The following is a 21,559-nucleotide window of genomic DNA, read 5'->3' as shown; positions in this document are numbered from 1 at the left end:
ATTCAATGACCATACAGTCATCACAAATAATTATGGGAAATCCATACAGAAATTTCATTAGCAGCTATCATTATCTTGGGGAAAACATTACTGGACTGCCGCCAACTGTCAGTATCACACTCAGAATTATAGCGTAGATCACCATGTGAGGAAAATAAGCATGGCCCAGGAAACGGTAGAAGACTCTGGTGCTAGCTCTACTGCATGAATCCCCTGGGCAAACCATTTAGCCTCTTTGTGCTTTGATTTCCTTATCCATAAAGTGGTGTGATATGCCCACTGTCACAAGACTCTTGTCATTTTTGTGCTAATACATAGCGGGATTCATTATATGCTTTGAAAAATTGCCAAGTGCTGATGAAGATGAGACATCATCATCATTTTGTTCATCATTAGGTCTAGAGACATTTTTTCTTATTGGGGTTATTAACATTTTACAAGCTCAGAAAGCATCACAGAAAGCTGCATTTCTTTCCAAAGGGTGTTTTCTTTCACATAATTATGGAATGAGATACTCATTCCATAAAAGATTTCATGCTTTAGATCTCCATTTTCTCCTCTCCTCACCCCCACACTTACTTACACTCCCCCTACATTCTCAGTAAATTGGTTGTACAATCTGTCCTGGCATAGCCATTAGACAAATTCATGCCCATCAGAAATGTAAACACAAAGACTGACATTTTTATAATTACAATTAAGATTAAAGATAAAAGCAATTTATTATGAAGGGTTTTATATATCTTTCAAATTTCACTTCTAAACATTTAAAAAAATTCTTTCAGACTAATCCAAAGTTGGTGATAATCCTTGGATCATTACTTAATTTACATATCCCTGAACAGGCTGATTTAGCCCTGTAGTTTGTATCTCTCCTTTTGTTCCAGAACTACCCAAGTTAATTCCATGTACATGTGGTCAGTTAGGCTCTGGGGGGTGTCCTGATTAAAATGTGGGAGAGGAAGTGTCCTAGGAAGAGTCCTGAGAGTCTGCTAGAGCACATTTTGATCATATGTCCCATGAGTAACAGCTATGTGAGCACACTCCCACACAGGTATAATTTTCAATTTATGAATTAGGTAATATTAATCTGTATTAATATATTACATATATTATAGAATATATATAGTCTGCAAATAAAAGCCAGATAAAATATTGTGAAAATAAAATTTAACTTTACCTTTATTAATGGTATGTCAAACCTTTTTTTCCCCTCAAATTATAGAGATTTGATGTCTACATAGTTGTTTATAAATGCCTTGTAAATTAACCTAGCATTATAGAATCATTTGCTAATATTGAAAAGTATAACATACACTTAGGGCTAGATTCATTAGTTATAATAATTATGTATATCTACATTTCAAATAGTCATCTTGAAAAAATTGATTGGCTCAGCATTAATTTATTTTCTTAGTATGGCTGAAAAGGCTCTCCTTTGAGGAGTAGGAGAAAAATCATTATGGCATTTTCTTTATTTTTTAAAAAAATTATTCTTGCCTTATAAATATTGTCATCAATCCAAAGTTTCTTTCCAAGAATCTTTTAAAGCTATTGGTCCGCTAGTGATTATTAAACTAGATGATATAGTCTACAAATCTACTTCCCACCAGAGAAAACAGCAACATGTTGTGATACTCAGAAAACACAAGAGTAAAGATGTCATCATTATCCTTCAAAACAGTAGAGTTCAGACTGAAATGTCAGCTGAGTAAAGTACCTACTTACTAAATATTAGCAAAGTTTAAGCTTATTATTAAAGATAAAAATAGATATAAATAAGAGTCTTTAAAAATATGTATATATATTTTTTATAAACACATATACATAAACACATATACATAAACACATATACACTCAGAACTGTGCATGCGTGTCCACTTCAATTTGGAGACTACTGTAGTAGATCCCTTTGAGGTTCATCTGGGTCCCCAGTGAGCCCTGGGCCAGCATGGGTTATGCAGAGTGAACAGAGGAGTATAAGTGGACAGAACTCTGGTCTTCCCACCTGGCTGCAATGAAAGAGCTCCAAGTTCATTTATATTATATTTTAAATACTGACCTTTCTGATAAATTTCATTGGAATAAAGAATTACACAGCTAAATTACACAGTTTCCTCTGGAGACTCTAGAAGCCCATGATCCACAGTCTGACAAATGCTTGAAACTGAACACTGAACAGTAAAGTTGCAAAGATAGTCTTTTGCTAAAGAGCTACATATACCAGTTTTTAAAGTTCCTCGGTTTTCGGGTTGATGGGGGGTGGGAGGGAGGGGAGGGTGGGTGATGGGTATTGAGGAGGGCACCTTTTGGGATGAGCACTGGGTGTTGTATGGAAACCAATTTGACAATAAACTTCATATATTGAAAAAAAAATAAAGTTCCTTGGTTTTCTGTCTCTTAAAATCTTTCTTACATGCAAAATCACAGCCTTAGATCTAAAACATTTTGAATACAATTAAATGCTAAGTAAAAAACATTGGTTAAAAAATGCATTCACCTCTTTCCTTGATTGAGATATTAAGTAAAAAGTTTTCAACAGATCACATTAAAGCAAAGCTTAAAAAAGGATATGGTTCTTGCAATATTTCAGTGAATTTAATCTTGCTTTGTTTAGGGGCCTTGGAAATACCAGCTAACTCATGCATCTTAAGATAATATAAAATCAGTGGACTCTGACCTCCAAAATTGAACAGTACACGGTTAAACTCTGGACCAGTGCTACTGTAATGGGACTGTAAAGGAGAAAAAAAATCAAGTTAATTATTACTTTTATGTATTTTTAAAGAGCTATAAATAAATATAACTGTATTATAACTATGAATATACTTATTATCTGGTATATTAAAATAAATAAAAAGAAATTCCGCAAAGCACCTTCTTAATGAAAGAAATTTATTACAGTATGAGTCTATGAGTTTGTGCAGTAAGGCTCTTCTAGCTTTTTTATTTATCAGCTTGATAAATAGGTCAATAGACTATTGACCTCCAGAAAAAGGGACAGGAACAAATATGAAGACAAAAATGACCAAAACCTCCAAACTTTTGTGAAAAACATATCCAAGAAGCTTAACTCCAAGTAGGAAAAATACTCACCTAGACACATCATACTCAAAGTGCTGAAAGACCAAGACAAAAAGAAATTTCAAAAGCAGCAAGAGAAAAACAACATATAAGGGAATCCCAATAAGGTTTAAAGCTGAATTTTTATCAGAACAAAGGAGGCCAGAAGGCATGTGGATAACATAATCGAAGTGCTAATGGAAAAAAACTGTCCATGAATTCTCTGTCATAAATATAATTGCTCCAAGATTTTATTACTGACTTCTTGTGGGATATAAGGTCAGTATAGCAACAATTCATACATTAAGTCTTTTCTCCCTTTTTGTAATGTCTAGATGTGAGATTTATTATTGATTCCACTTCCTGTGAGGAAATAAGATTTTATGCTCATTTGCTTTTACTGATACATACAGTTCTCTTGTGTTTCTTTTGCTTATGGTCACTTTTTCATTGCTTTCCTTCAGAGATGCTCCAGAATTATTTTGAATAGTGGGACTATCATAATCAAAAGCAATTCTCTGATGGTGAAAACTCAGTGTCAAAATCAGACATGTCTTCTATGATGTAAATCATTTACTTCGTCTCAATCTCCCATGGAAATTCACAAAAGGTTATATCTAGCCTGATCTTTAAATTGCATACAAAACCAGGACAAGCTTTGTCTAGATTAAAAGGAAATACTACCTATCTAGAAAGAAAGATGTTTCATGACCTTTTCCCCAGCTTCTGCCTTGGATACTGTAAGACAGAAACTTGATCTTACTGAAATTCAAGACATAGACATTTGTTATTTTTTCCACAGTTCTCCTTTTTTTACATAGGAAAACCACAGTTAATACCTACTTCTTCCAGAGAAGGACCACTGATTTTTAAGGGCAGTTCAACTCAATAATAGCAGAACTAGGCATTAAGTGTATATCCAGTGTTTTGTGGAGCCTTAGCCATTTTCTTAGATACTTTAAAGCAGAAGGTTTGAAGTGGTGCAAAGAACACCTAGAGATATTCCAAATAGCCAAAACAATTAGCAGGAGCCTCACTACTTCCATCTGCCCCACAAAAGATAATGATAGAAAATTATCAGACAACTTTAAGGTCCCATAAAACAAGACCTATATAGTCAAGAGTCAACTTAGTACTAAATCTTAGAACCAAGCAACCCCATAAACTTTGAAAGAGTCACAGGAGATGAGCTAGAAGGAGGATTTTGGTGCTTCATTGTTTTGTTAAGTTATTAAAGGATAATTGCTGTCAATGACTAGAAAGGTAAACTTTGACTTTTGAGGTTTGAATGTGCATTCTGCCGATGCTCATATGGGCATTCGGAAGCCACAGGCACCCATTCGGCATCTGGACAACCCTGGTGCTTAGAAAATTCTTTATGTTGCACTGAAAACTGTCTCCCTATAGTTTTCACTTACCAGTAAATGTAAGAACTTTGTGGTTTGTATTGGTAAAACAATTATTTTGAGCCACACAGAAAAAGCCTAATCCTGCTTTCCTACAGTAGCTCTCTACATATTTGAAAACAGTTATTACAACCACCAGAGTCTTTTCTTTTCTAATGGAAATGCCTTTAAATATTTTGGTCATTGCTCAAATATACTATTAATTATCTAATTATAGCCCTTAATTATCCTGATTATTTTCTATTCAGAACTCTTTTGTTTATCTACACCCTTTTATAATGCAGGACTCCCAAATGAACATAATACACAATAATTGTGTAATCAACATAGAGTAGATCCTATATGTCTGTTTAAAAAGTTCAAGAATACAGTAAGATTTGGGAGTCAACAGTGTGTTGACACATACAGAGATTACTGTAAAAAATAATTTCCAAATCTTTTCAGATGCCTCTAACCTAAGGCTTTATTATCCTATACTTATGCAGCTGTAATTTTGGACCTTTATACTTTTTTCATAATAAAAATTTATCTTCTAAGATTAGGCCTACTACTCAACTGTTGTAAACTTTTAGTCATCCAACGTATTCATCGTTCTTCCAAGGTTTATGACTTCTAAATATCTAATAAAAATGGCAACCATGTTTTTATCCAAGTTGTTGATAAAATAGTCTGCAGAGGACAGGGCCAATGATGCAGCAATGTGGTGTATTACCAGAGATGGATCTGCAGTTTGCTTTCCATCTTTTAACAGTGTCATCTGAAAAAGTTTGTTCAGTCAGTTATAAATCCACCTGTCCATATTTCTTCAACTTGTAAATAAGGTGTAAAAGGCCATTTATAGTGATTACTGAAGATCAGATATACAGCCTCTATTACATTTCCTGATTTATAAATACAGCAATATTGTACGTGTCCCCACCCAACCCTAATGGTGTGATATTGTCATTGATCCTAAATTGACTCCTAGAGATCACCAGTTTCTATTCTAAGTACTTACAAACCACCCTTGGCAGCACTGTAAAGGTTAGAAAACATTTTAGTTATCTGGATTATTAAAGATAGGGAAATATATTAAGTATTGACTTCAGAAAGCAGTTTGTATATAGGCATAATTTAAAATTTATGGTCAGACTTGACTAGACAATTCAGACAAAATTTTAGCAATTAAGACTGCAATCAATTTAAAACCTATTTGTCTAATAAGAGATCAAATTCAGAATTTCAAGCCTGTAACCTCATCAAATCTTGGCTAAAGCAACACAAGGTGGCCAAGTCCCTGAGGGTCTCTATTAGGGAGGAACCACCAGAAACGTGCAAAAACTAAGTACCCACACCTTATCAGTAACACTACACACATATGGCCAGTTATTCCAGAGCCATGGCTTCAGAGGAGTTTGATGAAAACTCTTGTGACATTTTCCCTGCAATTTTGACTAGAACTTACTGAGATCATAGTTGAGATCAATGTTTGTATATCAACCCAAGGAAAAGCAGTGCCAGAAGTGTGGGAAAAGATGAATTTTATGTGGTTTTTCGTTCATTAGAGATGAGGATATTTTATTTTAAAAAATTTTTAAAGTTTATTTATTTATTTTGAGAGAGAGGGAGAGAGAGGCAGGGGAGGTGCAGAGAGAGAGGGAGAGAGAGAATCCCACGCAGGTTCTGCCCTGTCAGCACAGAGACAAACACAGGGCTCAATCCCATAAACTGTAAGATCATGACCTGAGCTGAAATCAAGAGTCAGATGCTTAACCAACTGAGTCACCCAGGCACACAGAGGATATTTTCAAAAAACAATAAGACATTTAAAAAAAAAAATTTTTTTTTTTAACGTTTATTTATTTTTGAGACAGAGAGAGACAGAGCATGAACAGGGGAGGGGCAGAGAGAGAGGGAGACACAGAATCAGAAGCAGGCTCCAGGCTCTGAGCCATCAGCCCAGAGCCCGACGCGGGGCTCGAACCCACAGACCGTGAGATCGTGACCTGAGCCGAAGTCGGATGCTTAACCGACTGAGCCACCCAGGTGCCCCAAAAAACAATAAAACATTTTAACATTAAGATTAACCTCTCTGGTAAATCACTTTGATCATTAAATTTTTCTAAAATATATATCAGAAGTGTAACAATGAACACTGTCTATATGAAGCTGTTAAACTAAGCAAATTAAAGAAGTCAGAACATTTTGGGGGGGCGCCTGGGTGGTTCAGTAGGTTGGGCGTCTGACTTCAGCTCAGGTCATGATCTCATGATTTGTGAGTTCCATCTCCATGTCGGGCTCTGTGCTGACAGCTCGGAGGCTGAAGCCTGCTTCGGATTCTGTGTCTCCCACACTCTCTGCCCCTTCCCTGCTTGTGCTCTGTTTCTTTCTCTGTCTCTCTTCCAAAAATAAACATTAAAAAAAAAAAAGTAAGAACATTTTTTATAATTATTATGCTCCAAACCTTTGTTGTTAGACTTGATACACTTGATTCTTCCTTGAATGTGGGCATTGTGTATGCTCTTGGGTTCTTTAAAATTTTCATCATATTGAAGTCTATCGCTAAAAGAGAAAATAAAATATTTTCCTAAATATTCTGTTTTTGTTTCTTTAAAAAAAAGCGTAATTTTCTTCTAGCAATGTGCCCTAAACATGGAAAGAGCCATGGATGGATGGGTGAGAGAGAAGAGGTTAGGATATTGTTATAGCTTGCCTCAGTTAGAGGAAATAAATATACCATCTCATTTTTACTTAACAGGGCTTTAGAATTGATAAAACTCATTCACTTACATTATCTCTTTCATTTCACTATCACAAACCATTCTGTGAGATAAGTAAGATTTTCCACAATTTACAGATGGGATAATTAAGTGCAGGAAGTTGTATGACTCTAAGCTATAGCTCTAAGCTATCATTTAAGACACAGGCCTACGTCTTTTGCTTTAGGGTCTGGGGCTGTCCATGACCCTCTAGTTTAATGCAATAGGAGGCTTGGGCTTCTGCATGTCAGGGTCCACCTTTTCCATCTATTGCCAACAAATCCAAATAAGGAAAGATTTGGTAAGTTTCCCCTGCAACCAGCATGAAGATACATGAAGATAACAAGGAAATCTTGCCATGTTTTAAAGAAAAGGAGAATTGTAGTTTAATCAGCAGTTCAATCAGCCTAAAAGAACAAGCTAGTTATTAAGGATATCTTAACACAGAACAGAGAAAACAAGTAATCTGAGGTTTGTACCAGCTTCTGGCGTGATTGTTATTATCAATTACCAGGTAGACTAATTGGATCTACAGATTGTAATGTTGATGATACAGCTCTGAAGAGTTAAGGAAAGTCACCTGGATTGATTTTTTACATCAGACGTTAAAAGATATTAATATCAGCCTGAAATGCTAGAGGCAAGTAGGCATTTATCTCTGGCAGAGTAAAGAATGAGTTAGGAAGGAACTAGCATTTTAGAATTTTGAGTGGAACCAGGTTTAGATTAAGTTGGAGTTAGAATGGGCAAGAAAGGTAATAAAGCATATAAATTTATTTCCTTTAAAACCTGCTCAAAAGCAAACAACCCCTTATGGAGGGACATCTGGCAGTATCTACAAAAATACAGACATATTTTCTCTTTGACCCAGCAATCACTTTTCTGAGACTATGTCGTACACAGTCTCCTCCACAGTATGAAAGAACACATGTACAAGTTTATTGATTGTGGTGTAATTTATAAAATTTAGGGATTATAAATAGCCCATGTATTTAATAGCAGTCAAGTACTAGTTAAATAAACTAAGGCACCCGATTTGATGGAACACTATGCAGTTGTAAGAAGAAATGAGGAAGATCCCTATACTCATAAGAAGAGATCTATAGGTCATATCATTAAGTGATGAAGGCAATGTGTAGAGCAGAGTATATTATTTGACGATATATACCTTTAGTATAAAAGGGAGAATGTAAAAGTATATTGTATTTGCCTTCATTTGTCTAAAGAAACAAGATAAATAAAAAACCAATACAAATATTCCCTGAGAGGGATAATTAAAAAAATAAAACTTTCTCCATTTTGAATCATCCTTAAATACATAATTATATAATACATAATTCCTAGTCTGTATGAACAGATATAATATTAATAATATAAGGATCTCTACTTCATGTCTATTGTACCTACAATAAAAACCTTACTTTTGAGAATACTTAACTTTGGTTGTAAAATTAATCAATAGAAGGTCATATACATTAATATCAGGCAAAAATCTTAAGCTGGGAATAATAGCAAAAGACAAAAAAGTAAGAACTAAATAAAAAACACAAAGCAAGGAAATTTTAGGAGTGACAGAGTAAAAAAAATTGCAGAAAATTCTACAAAAATGAAAAATTCCACCAGGATATGATATAAGTAATCTTAAAATGACTATATTTATTAGCCTTTTTCTGCTATAGTCCCCTAATCCATAATTTATTTTAGGTGAAAATATTAATTTTCCCTGATTATAGTTTTCATATATCCTCTGTTCTCATATCCCTAAAAGCTTGAGAAGATCATTTGAAAAACCAAAAATAATCCTATTTGATAAAACCATAAGAAAATGTCTCATCTATTCTTACTAGTCTTCAGAAATTTCACTAGTGACAAAATATTCCAGTCTTACTCCACTTACATTGGAAAAAATTCAATTCCACAACTATCCCCTATTTATTTTAGGAATGTTTAAAAGGGAGACACTTATGCAAGTAAGTATGGTTATCTTTATCCACCTTTGTAGTTTTTACTTTAGTATTAGTAGTCTTTCTGAGATGCAAATAATCCCCATAATTTGGCGAAATTAAACTTCATGCATATATTAATACAATTAGTGAATAAACTAGAGAAACACACAAAAAAAGCATTACTCAGAGATCCATTTATATCTAAGTTAAACTAGAATTGATCTTGGAGAGTTTCATCTAGTGTTGAAGTGTAAGGGGAAACAAAGGAAAGAGAAAACACAAGTAGTCATGCAAAATAGATGTGATCTGAGCAAATAAGAAATAAAACAAATACAATTTTGTTTTAGTAATATAGGAAAATGATACAGTTATTTCAAAGCAAGTACTGCACACCCATGAGTATGTCCTTACTGCTTTATTGCATGTTTTTTTATCATGATTCCCAGATTTTTTTCAGATCCTATACATATACTTCTCCAAGTCCCTTCAGTCCTACCATTTGCAGGCCCAGTCATTGGTTTGTTTACATATTAGACGTCAAACAAGTTACATCTGTCTACTTAGCTACATACAGAATCATCTTCCCCCTTCTCTATATATGATTTGTTTTAAATTGGCAAAATGAAGCATTAAGGACTTCTTCACAATGTTCTAAAGTACAATTAACTTTCTTCTCCTAGTAATGTTAATCTAACATACATAACTATAAATAATCTCACAGAGAGGTTAGAGAGTTCAAGTGCCTATAAATGCACTTTGTTAATTATGAAGTGCTATATGCATGTAAGTAGGCTACCTCTAGCATCCTTGGGTTTCACCAAGTTTGAACTAAATTTAGTATATCCAAGAACATCAAGATTTTATGTGTAATATATAATAGTGATTCATATCACATTTGTTTCCCAAGGAAAATACAGTATTATTCCTTTATTTTGGCTTGGGAAGTTATTTCTTTCTATTACTGCTTACTAGGTATTATATCTGTGTCTTTAAGAACTAAATCTCATATTATTACTTAGACAAGTTATAGGTGCAAAACACAAGTGATTAGTTTTTAAATATTTCTATAGTTTTTGTGTAAAGAGCTAAGTGGCAAGTATCTGAAATAAAGAACTAGTGTATTTATGAACTAAGGCACTGTGGAGCCACACATTACAAATGTAAAACAAAATAGCTTTTAAGCTTGACTTGATCAAAGATGTTGTTGAAGGAAATTCGATCCATTTTAAGTCTTTCCTGTAGAATAGAAAACATTAAAAAAACTAACAACTAAATGAGTTCTGAAGCAAAAATTAGGACATACTGTCTGGGAAATTCCTTTTTCCTATATCATATGTAAATTTATCTACATAAGAACATTAAAAATGAAACAAAAATTAAGACTAATTTCATTGCACACAGTAATATAAACTATAATTGTTGAAAATAATAAAATTAAAAGGAATTGGGATTACTTTTATTTTATAACCAAGCCTTGACAGTCTTGCCTGGTGTCATATAAATTCTTTACATTCTTGAGATTAGTGATTACATGAACTTATCACTGATGGGTTCTATGTTGAAACCATGTTCCCATATCTAAAAATGTTCTACAAAAGAGAAGGCCAGAGCACAGACTTTTGTGGCCACTATCCAGAGGACACATCCCTTGATAGCATGGTTCTGGTAGCTAGCAGGGCTTGTGTTCATGGGTTCAGTAGGACAGTAGCAAACAAAGAAATAGTTCTTAATAAACTATCGCCCCAGGGCTCAAGGCAGAGAGAACAGACAGAAATTTCCATCTCCTAATTTTCTCCTGAAAGAGATTTATTTGCATATTTTCAAAGTTGCTGTCTGAGGGTCTTGCTTCCACTCAGCTTGAATCTAAATGTTGACTGAGATCCTTCCCTTTGGGAAACGGACGGTTCTTCACATACCCTCAACTACTGGAAACCACTTTGTTCTTAAACAAAGTAGCCTATTTTAACAAATCACAAAGGTTTGAGAGAAACCAAGAGGTAGGGCCAGGAAAGGCCACTCCTTCAAGACTGGGAAAGTGGCTGTTTTATTGAATGCATTGAAACCAACACAGAGTCCAAGAAAATGAAACAACATAAGAATATGTTCCAAATTACAGAACAAGTTAAAACCTCAGAAAATTTTTTTAACAAAATAGAAGTAAGTGGTTTACTTGATAAAGAATTCAAAGTAAGTCATAAAGGTGTTCACTGAGGTCAGGAGAACAATGCAAGAACAAAGTGAGAATTTCAACAGAGAGATAGAAAATATAAGAAAGTACAAAACAAAAATTACAGAGCAAAGAATATAATAATGGAACTGAAAAATACAATAGAAGCGTTCAATAAAAGAGTGCCTGGGTGGCTTAGTTGGTTAAGCATCCAACTTTGGCTCAGGTCATGGTCTCACGGTTCATAAGTTCAAGCCCCACATCAGGCTCTGTGCTGACAGCTCAGACAGAGCCTGGGGCCTGCTTCCAATTCTGTGTCTCCCTCTTTCTGCTCCTCCCTCACACACACACTCTCTCTCTCTCTCTCTCTCTCTCAAAAGTAAACATTAAAACAAATTTTTAAAAAAAGAAGGGTTCAATAGAAGCACTATAGGACATGGAGGAAAGGATCAGCAAATGTGAAAACAAGACAGTGGAATCATCCAATAAGAGCAGTAAAGAAGAGAAAGATGAAGAACATGGAGGAGGAGGGAAAGAAGGAGAAGAGGGGAGAAGAGGAGAAGGAAAAGAGGAAGAAGCAAAAAGAATAAAGATAGCTTAAAAGACTTATGAAGCAACCTCAAGCAGATCATATATTTGCATTATAGGGGACCCTGAAGGAGAAATGAGAAAGGGTCAGAAAACTTCCTTGAAGAAATAATAGCTAAAAACTTCCCTAACTTGGGGAAGAAAACAGTCATCTAGATCAAGGAAGCCCAGAGAGTTCCAAATAACTCCAAAGAGACCCATATCAAGACATATTATAATTAAATTGTCAAAAGTTAAAGACAAAGAGAGGCTCTTAAAGCAGCAAGAGAAAAACAAGTTATGCACAAGGGAACCCCCATAAGACTGTTAGCAGATTTTTCAGCAGAAACTTTGAAAGTCAGAAGGGAGTGGAATGATATATCTCAAATGCTGAAAGAAAAAAAAACTCTGCCAAACAAGACCACTCTAAAGTTGTCCTTTAGAATTGTAAAAGAGATAGAGTTTTCCAGACAAGGAAAAGCAAAAGGAGTTCATCACTGGCTTACAAAGAGTGTTAAAGGGAACTTTTTTTTTTTTTTTTTGAGAGAGAGAGAGCGTGAGTGGGGGAGAGGAGAAGAGGGAGAGAGAGAATTTTAAACAGACTTTACACTTGGCGTGGAGTCAGATATGGGGCTCGATCCCACGACCCTTGGGTCACGACCTGAGCTGAAATCAAGAGTTGGACGCTCAACTGAATGAGCCATCCAGGTGCCCCTAAAGGGACTTCTTTAAACTGAAACCAAAGGATGTTAATTAGTAATAGGAAAACATATGAAAGTATATATCTCACTAGTAAAGGTAACTATACAGCAAAATTCAGAATATTCTGATGTTGTAGAGTGGTGACTTAATGACTTACAAATCTGGTATGTAGGTTAAAAGACAAAAGTATTAAACACTATAATCAAGAATTTGTTAATGGAATACATAAGGTAAAAAGAAACTGTGACATCAAAAACATAAAACATGGAGGAGGAATAATCACGTAAAGTTTTAAAATGTGTTTGAACTTAAGTTGTTTTCAATCTAAAACAGGCTGTTATAAATGTAAGTTTTTTTATGTAAGCCTCAAACTAATAACAAAGCAAAAACTTATAGTAAACAATAGATATAAAGAAATATCTAGGCATATCACTACAAAAAAAAATCATCGTATCACAAGAGAAGAAAGGAAAAAAGAAATTACACAACACCCAGATAACAATTTTAAAAATGGCAATAAGTTTCAATAATTACCTAAGCACATAACTTTCAATAATTACCTATAAATGTAAGTGTAATAAAATTATCCAATCAAAAGAGTGGCTAAGTGGATAAACAAACAAATAAGACCTATCCATATATTGCCTACAAGAGACTCACTTCACATGTAAGGACACACACAGACTGAAAATGAAGGGATAGAAAAAGACATTCCATGTAAATAAAAATGAAAAGAAAGCTGGGGTAGCTTTATTTATATTAGACAACATAGACTTTAAGACAAAGAATGTAACAAAGAGACAAAGGTCATTCTATAATGATAAAGGGGTCGTTTCAACAAGAGGATATAACATTTGTAAATATTTATGTACTTAATATTGGAGCACCCAATATACAAAGCAAATAGTAACAGACCTAAAGGGGAAAATGGACAGCAATACAATAACAGAGGGGACTTTAATACCCAACTTTCATCAATGGATACATCATTCAAACAGAAAATCAATACAAATCATTGACTTTAAATGACACTTTAGACTAGATGGACTTAACAGACATCTCTAGAATATTCCACCCAAAAGCAACAGAATGCACATTCTTCTTAAATGCATGTGAGGCAGTCTCCAGGATAGATCATATGTTAGGTCACAAAACAAGTCTTTTTTTTTTTTTTTTTTCAATATATGAAGGTTACTGTCAAATTGGTTTCCATACAACACCCAGTGTTCATCCCAAAAGGTGCCCTCTTCAATACCCATCACCCACCCTCCCCTTCCTACCACCCCCCCATCAACCCTCAGTTTGTTCTCAGTTTTTAACAGTCTCCTATGCTTTGGCTCTCTCCCACTCTAACCTCCCCCCTTTTTTTTTCCTTCCCCTCCCCCACAGGTTTCTGTTAAGTTTCTCAGGATCCACCTAAGAGTGAAAACATATGGTATCTGTCTTTCTCTGTATGGCTTATTTCACTTAGCATCACACTCTCCAGTTCCATCCACGTTGCTACAAAGGGCCATATTTCATTCTTTCTCATTGCCACGTAGTACTCCATTGTGTATATAAACCACAATTTCTTTATCCATTCATCAGTTGATGGACATTTAGGCTCTTTCCATAATTTGGCTATTGTTGAGAGTGCTGCTATAAACATTGGGGTATAAGTGCCCCTATGCATCAGTACTTCTGTATCCCTTGGATAAATTCCTAGCAGTGCTATTGCTGGGTCATAGGGTAGGTCTATTTTTAATTTTTTGAGGAACCTCCACACCGTTTTCCAGAGCAGCTGCATCAATTTGCATTCCCACCAACAGTGCAAGAAGGTTCCCGTTTCTCCACATCCTCGCCAGCATCTATAGTCTCCTGATTTGTTAATTTTGGCCACTCTGACTGGCGTGAGGTGATATCTGAGTGTGTTTTTTTTTTAATGTTTTTATTTATTTTTGAGACAGAGAGAGACAGAGCATGAGCAGGGGAGGGGCAGAGAGAGAGGGAGACACAGAATCCAAAGATGGCTCCAGGCTCTGAGCTGGCAGCACAGAGCCTGATACGGGGCTCGAAATCACGGACTGTGAGACATGACCTGAGCTGAGTCAGACACCCAACCGACTGAGCCACCCAGGCGCCCCCTGAGTGTGGTTTTGATTTCTATTTCCCTGATGAGGAGTGACGTTGAGCATCTTTTCATGTGCCTGTCGGCCATCCGGATGTCTTCTTTAGAGAGGTGTCTATTCATGTTTTCTGCCCATTTCTTCACTGGGTTATTTGTTTTTTGGGTGTGGAGTTTGGTGAGCTCTTTATAGATTTTGGATACTAGCCCTTTGTCCGATATGTCATTTGCAAATATCTTTTCCCATTCCGTTGGTTGCCTTTTAGTTTTGTTGGTTGTTTCCTTTGCTGTGCAGAAGCTTTTCATCTTCAAAAGGCCCCAGTAGTTCATTTTTGCTTTTAATTCCCTTGCCTTTGGGGATGTGTCAAGTAAGAAATTGCTACGGCTGAGGTCAGAGAGGTCTTTCCTGCTTTCTCCTCTAGGGTTTTGATGGTTTCCTGTCTCACATTCAGGTCCTTTATCCACTTTGAGTTTATTTTTGTGAATGGTGTGAGAAAGTGGTCTAGTTTCAACCTTCTGCATGTTGCTGTCCAATTCTCCCAGCACCATTTGTTAAAGAGACTGTCTTTTTTCCATTGGGTGTTCTTTCCTGCTTTGTCAAAGATGAGTTGGCCATACGTTTGTGGGTCTAGTTCTGGGGTTTCTATTCTATTCCATTGGTCTATGTGTCTGTTTTTGTGCCAATACCATGCTGTCTTGATGATTACAGCTTTGTAGTAGAAGCTAAAGTCTGGGATTGTGATGCCTCCTGCTTTGGTCTTCTTCTTCAAAATTACTTTGGCTATTCGGAGCCTTTTGTGGTTCCATATGAATTTTAGGATTGCTTGTTCTAGTTTTGAGAAGAATGCTGGTGCAATTTTGATTGGGATTGCATTGAATGTGTAGATAGCTTTGGGTAGTATTGACATTTTGACAATATTTATTCTTCCAATCCATGAGCACGGAATGTTTTTCCATTTCTTTATATCTTCTTCAATTTCCTTCATAAGCTTTCTATAGTTTTCAGCATACAGATGTTTTACATCTTTGGTTAGATTTATCCCTAGGTATTTTATGCTTCTTGGTGCAATTGTGAATGGGATCAGTTTCTTTATTTGTCTTTCTGTTGCTTCATTATTAGTGTATAAGAATGCAACTGATTTCTGTACATTGATTTTGTATCCTGCGACTTTGCTGAATTCATGTATCAGTTCTAGCAGACATCTGGTGGAGTCTATCGGATTTTCCAAGTATGATATCCTGTTATCTGCAAAAAGTGAAAGCTTAACTTCATCTTTGTCAATTTTTATGCCTTTGATTTCCTTTTGTTGTCTGATTGCTGATTCTAGAACTTCCGACACTATGTTAAACAACAGCGGTGAGAGTGGACATCCCTGTCGTGTTCCTGATCTCAGGGAAAAAGCTCTCAGTTTTTCCCCATTGAGGATGATGTTAGCTGTGGGCTTTTCATAAATGGCTTTTATGATCTTTAAGTATGTTCCTTCTATCCTGACTTTCTGAAGGGTTTTTATTAAGAAAGTGTGCTGAAATTTGTCAAATGCCTTTTCTGCATCGACTGACAGGATCATATGGTTCTTATCTTTTCTTTTATTAATGTGATGTATCATGTTGATTGATTTGCGAATGTTGAACCAGCCCTGCATCCCAGGAATGAATCCCACTTGATCATGGTGAATCATTCTTTTTATATGCTGTTGAATTCGATTTGCTAGTATCTTATTGAGAATTTTTGCATCCATATTCATCAGGGATATTGGCCTGTAGTTCTCTTTTTTTACGGGGTCTCTGTCTGGTTTAGGAATCAAAGTAATACTGGCTTCATAGAATGAGTCTGAAAGTTTTCCTTCCCTTTCTATTTTTTGGAATAGCTTGAGAAGGATAGGTATTATCTCTGCTTTAAACGTCTGGTAGAACTCCCCTGGGAAGTCATCTGGTCATGGACTCTTATTTGTTGGGAGATATTTGATGACTGATTCAATTTCTTCGCTGGTTGTGGGTCTGTTCAAGCTTTCTATTTCCTCCTGAATGAGTTTTGGAAGCATGTGGGTGTTTAGGAATTTTTCCATTTCTTCCAGGTTGTCCAGTTTGTTGGCATATAATTTTTCATAGTATTCCCTGATAATTGTTTGTATCTCTTCGAGATTGGTTGTAATAATTCCATTTTCATTCATGATGTTATCTATTTGGGTCATCTCCCTTTTCTTTTTGAGAAGCCTGGCTAGAGGTTTATCAATTTTGTTTATGTTTTCAAAAAACCAAGTCTTGGTTTCGTTGATCTGCTCTACAGTTTTTTTAGATTCTATATTGTTTACTCCTCTCTGATCTTTATTATTTCTCTTCTTCTGCTGGGTTTGGGGTGTCTTTGCTGTTCTGCTTCTATTTCCTTTAGGTGTACTGTTAGATTTTGTATTTGGGAATTTTCTTGTTTCTTGAGATAGGCCTGGATTGCAATGTATTTTCCTCTCAGGACTGCCTTTGCTGCATCCCAAAGCGTTTGGATTGTTGTATTTTCATTTTCGTTTGTTTCCATATGTTTTTTAATTTCTTCTCTAATTGCCTGGTTGACCCACTCATTCTTTAGTAGGGTGTTCTTTAACCTCCATGCTTTTGGACGTTTTCCAGACTTTTTCCTGTGGTTGATTTCAAGCTTCATAGCATTGTGGTCTGAAAGTATGCATGGTATGATCTCAATTCTTGTATACTTATGAAGGGCTGTTTTGTGACCCAGTATGTGATCTATCTTGGAGAATGTTCCATGTGCACTCGAGAAGAAAGTATATTCTGTTGCTTTGGGATGTAGAGTTCTAAATATATCTGTCAAGTCCATCTGATCCAATGTGTCATTCAGGGCCCTTGTTTCTTTATTGGCCGTGTGTCTAGATGATCTATCCATTTCTGTAAGTGGAGTGTTAAAGTCCCCTGCAATTACCACGTTCTTATCAATAAGGTTCCTTATGTTTGTGACTAATTGTTTTATATATTTGGGGGCTCCGGTATTCGGCGCATAGACATTTATAATTGTTAGCTCTTCCTGATGGACAGACCCTGTGATTATTATATAATGCCCTTCTTCATCTCTTGTTACAGCCTTTAATTTAAAGTCTAGTTTGTCTGATATAAGTATGGCTACTCCAGCTTTCTTTTGACTTCCAGTGGCATGATAAATAGTTCTCCATGCCCTCACTCTCAATCTGAAGGTGTCCTCAGGTCTAAAGTGAGTCTCTTGTAGACAGCAAATAGATGGGTCTTGTTTTTTTATCCATTCTGATACCCTATGTCTTTTGGTTGGTACAGTTAGTCCATTTACATTCAGTGTTATTATAGAAAGATACGGGTTTAGAGTCATTGTGATGTCCGTAGGTTTCATGCTTGTAACGATGTCTCCGGTATTTTGTCTCACAGGATCCCCCTTAGGATCTCTTGTAGGGCTGGTTTAGTGGTGACGAATTCCTTCAGTTTTTGTTTGTTTGGGAAGACCTTTATCTCTCCTTCTATTCTAAATGACAGACTTGCTGGATAAAGGATTCTCGGCTGCATATGTTTTCTGTTCATCACATTGAAGATCTCCTGCCATTCCTTTCTGGCCTGCCAAGTTTCAGTAGAGAGATCGGTCATGAGTCTTATAGGTCTCCCTTTATATGTTAGAGCAGGTTTATCTCTAGGTGCTTTCAGAATTTTCTCTTTATCCTTGTATTTTGCCAGTTTCACTATGATATGTCGTGCAGAAGATCGATTCAAGTTACGTCTGAAGGGAGTTCTCTGTGCCTCTTGGATTTCAATGCCTTTTTCCTTCCCCAATTCAGGGAAGTTCTCAGCTATTATTTCTTCAAGTACACCTTCAGCACCTTTCCCTCTCTCTTCCTCCTTTGGAATACCAATTATGCGTGGATTATTTCTCTTTAGTGCATCACTTATTTCTCTAATTTTCCCCTCATACTCCTGGATTTTTTTATCTCTCTTTTTCTCAGCTTCTTCTTTTTCCATAATTTTACCTTCTGGTTTACCTATTCTCTCTTCTGCCTCTTCAATCCGAGCCGTGGTTGTCTCCATTTTATTTTGCAGCTCATTGATAGCATTTTTTAGCTCCTCCTGGCTGTTCCTGAGTCCCTTGGTCTCTGTAGCAACAGATTCTCTGCTGTCCTTTATACTGTTTTCAAGACCAGCGATTAATTGTATGACTATTATTCTAAATTCACTTTCTGTTATACTGTTTAAATCGTTTTTGATCAGTTCGTTAGCTGTTGTTATTTTCTGGACATTTTTCTGACGGGAATTCTGCCGTTTTCTCATTTTGGATAGTCCCTGGAGTGGTGTGGGACTGCGGGGCACTTCCCCTGTGCTGTCTTGAATAACTTGCATTGTTGGGTGGGGCCACAGTCAGACCTGATGTCTGTCCCCAGCCCACCGCTGGGGCCACAGTCAGACCGGTGTGTGCCTTCTCTTCCCCTCTCCTAGGAGGGGGATTCACTGTGGGGTGGCTGTGGCCCGTCTGGGCTACTTGCACACTGTCAGAGTTGTGATGCTGGGGATCTGGCATATTAGCTGGGGTGGATCGGCAAGTTGCACGGAGGTGGGAGGGGTAGGCTCAGCGCGTTTTTCCTTTGGAGATCCGCTTCGGGTGGGGCCCTGTGGCACCGGGAGGGAGTCAGACCCGCCAGCGGGATGGATCCCCAGAAGCACAGCATTGGGTGTTCGCGGGGTGCAAGCATGTTCTCTGGCAGCAACCGGTTCCCTTTGGGATTTTGGTTGGGGGATGGGCGAGGGCGATGGCGCTGGCGAGGGCCTTTGTTCCCCGCCAAGCTGAGCTCTGTCATCCGGGGCTCAACAACTCTCCCTCCCGTTGTCCTCCAGCCCTCCCGTTCCCGAGCAGAGCTGTTAGCTTATAACCTTCCAGATCTCAAGTCCCGCTCCCTGTCTGAACACACTCCGTCCGGCCCCTCTGCTTTTGCAAGCCAGACTCAGGGGCTCTGCTTGGCCGACAGGCCACTCCTCCACCCATGCTCCCTCTCGCCAGTCCGTGTAGTGCGCACCGCCGGGCCGCCCTTCTTACCCTCTTCCATGGGCCTCTCGTCTGCGCTTGGCTCTGGAGAATCTGTTCTGCTAGTCTTCTGGAAGTTTTCTGGGTTATTTAGGCAGGTGTAGGTAGAATCTAAGTGATCAGCAGGACGCACAGCGAGCCCAGCATCCTCCTACACCACCATCTTCCCAGGATCCTCCAAAACAAGCCTTAATAAATTTAAGAACACTGAAATCATATCAAGAAACTTTTATGACCACAGTGGTATGAAAGTAGAAATCAATTACAAGAAGAAAATTGGAATTTCACAAATATGTGGAGATTAAACAACATGCCACTGAACTAATGGATCAAACAAGAAATCAAAACAGAAATAAAAAAAAATATCTTGACACAAAGAAAATGAAAAATACCAAAATGTATGGGCTGTTTCAACAGCAGTTCTAAGAGGGAAGTTCATAATGATAAATGCCTAGGTTAAGCAATAAGAAAGATCTCAATTAAACAACCTAATTTTACACCTCAGGCAACTAGAAAAAGAATAATAAACTAAGCCCAAAGTAAATAGAAGGAAGGAAATAATAAAGATCAGAACAGAAATAGTGAAATAAAGATTATAAGATAATAGAAAACAATAGTGAAACTAAGAACTGGTTTTTAAAAAGATAAAATAGACAAACCTTTAGAACTCATCAAGAAAAAAAAGAGGACTCAAATAAAATCAGAAATAAAAGAGACATTACAACTGAAACCACAGAAAAACAAAGGATCATAAGGGACTATTGGGAACAATTATATGCCAATAAACTGAATGAATAACCTAGAAGAAGTGGATAAATTCTCGGAAACTTATAATCTACCAAAACTGAATCAGGAAGAAACAGATAGCCTGAAAAGACCAATGACAAATAAGAAGACTGGAGTGGTAATAAAAAAATCTACCAATAAGGGAAAGTGCAGGACCAGATGGCAGGATGACTGAATCCTACCGAACATTCAGTGATATATAAATATCAATCCTTTTAAAACTTCCAAAAAATAGAAACAGAGGTAATACTTCCAAACTCATCTTATGAGGCCAGTATCACCCGAGACCAAAGTCAGACAAAGATACCAAAAGTAAGGAAAACTATAAACCAATATCTCTAATGAACATAGATGCAAAACTCCTCAATAAAATTCTAACAAATCAAATTCAACAACGCATCAAAAAAATTATATACCATTACCAAATAATATTTATCCCTGGGATACAAGGTTGGCTTAACATATGCAAATCAATCAATGTGATACACCACATCAGCAGAATGAAAGATAAAAACCACATGATCATCTCAATAGATGCAGAAAAAGCATTTCACAAAGTTTAATAACATTCATTCATGATAAAAACTCTCAGTAAAATAAATATAGAAGACAATGTCCTCAACACAATAAAGGCTGTTTATGAAAAACCCATAGCTAACATTAGAATCAGTGGGGAAACACCGAAAACTTTTTCTCTGATATCGGTCACAGGCAATGTTGCCACTTCTGTTCAACACAGTGCTAGGAATACTAGCAAGAGTAATCATATGAGAAAAAGAAATAAAAGGCATCAAAACTGTAACAGAAGACGTAAGATTCTTTTTGCAAGTGATGTGGATTTTATATGTAGAAAACCCTACGGATGCAATTAAAAAATTCCTATTAGAACTAATAAAGAAGTTCAGTAAAGATGCAGCAAAATAAACATAAACAACCAGTTACATTTTTTCACACCAACAATAATCTACTTGAAAAGGAAATGAAGAAAACAGTCCTACTTATGACTGCACTGGAAAGAATAAAATACTTAGGATTAAATTTA

At 36.5% G+C, this 21,559-nt stretch overlaps 1 protein-coding gene across 10 annotated transcripts in view; it reads right to left on the bottom strand.

Moving 5' to 3' along the window:
• FAM227B (family with sequence similarity 227 member B) overlaps positions 1-21,559 on the bottom strand; it is a 196,019-nt gene that overhangs the window by 31,606 nt on the left and 142,854 nt on the right. For 5 of the 10 annotated variants that reach the window (XR_008299184.1, XR_003423078.2, XR_008299185.1 and 2 more), the window contains exon 12: positions 6,913-7,010. The exons of 1 other annotated variant lie outside the window; for it this stretch is intronic. Coding sequence is in view for 4 of the 9 variants with exons in the window: in XM_027067224.2 (XP_026923025.1) it covers positions 6,913-7,010 (98 nt within the window). In the remaining 5 variants the exon portion in view is untranslated. Of the gene's footprint in view, positions 1-2,569; positions 2,736-6,912; positions 7,011-21,559 lie in introns of all 10 variants that reach the window. 4 more of the 10 variants (XR_008299183.1, XM_053224042.1, XM_053224041.1 and 1 more) reach the window with 2 other exon arrangements.

The sequence above is a fragment of the Acinonyx jubatus genome, chromosome B3 (genome assembly GCF_027475565.1).
Source record: "Acinonyx jubatus isolate Ajub_Pintada_27869175 chromosome B3, VMU_Ajub_asm_v1.0, whole genome shotgun sequence".
Classification (NCBI taxonomy): domain Eukaryota; kingdom Metazoa; phylum Chordata; class Mammalia; order Carnivora; family Felidae; genus Acinonyx; species Acinonyx jubatus.
This window is presented reverse-complemented; position numbering and strand designations above follow the sequence as displayed.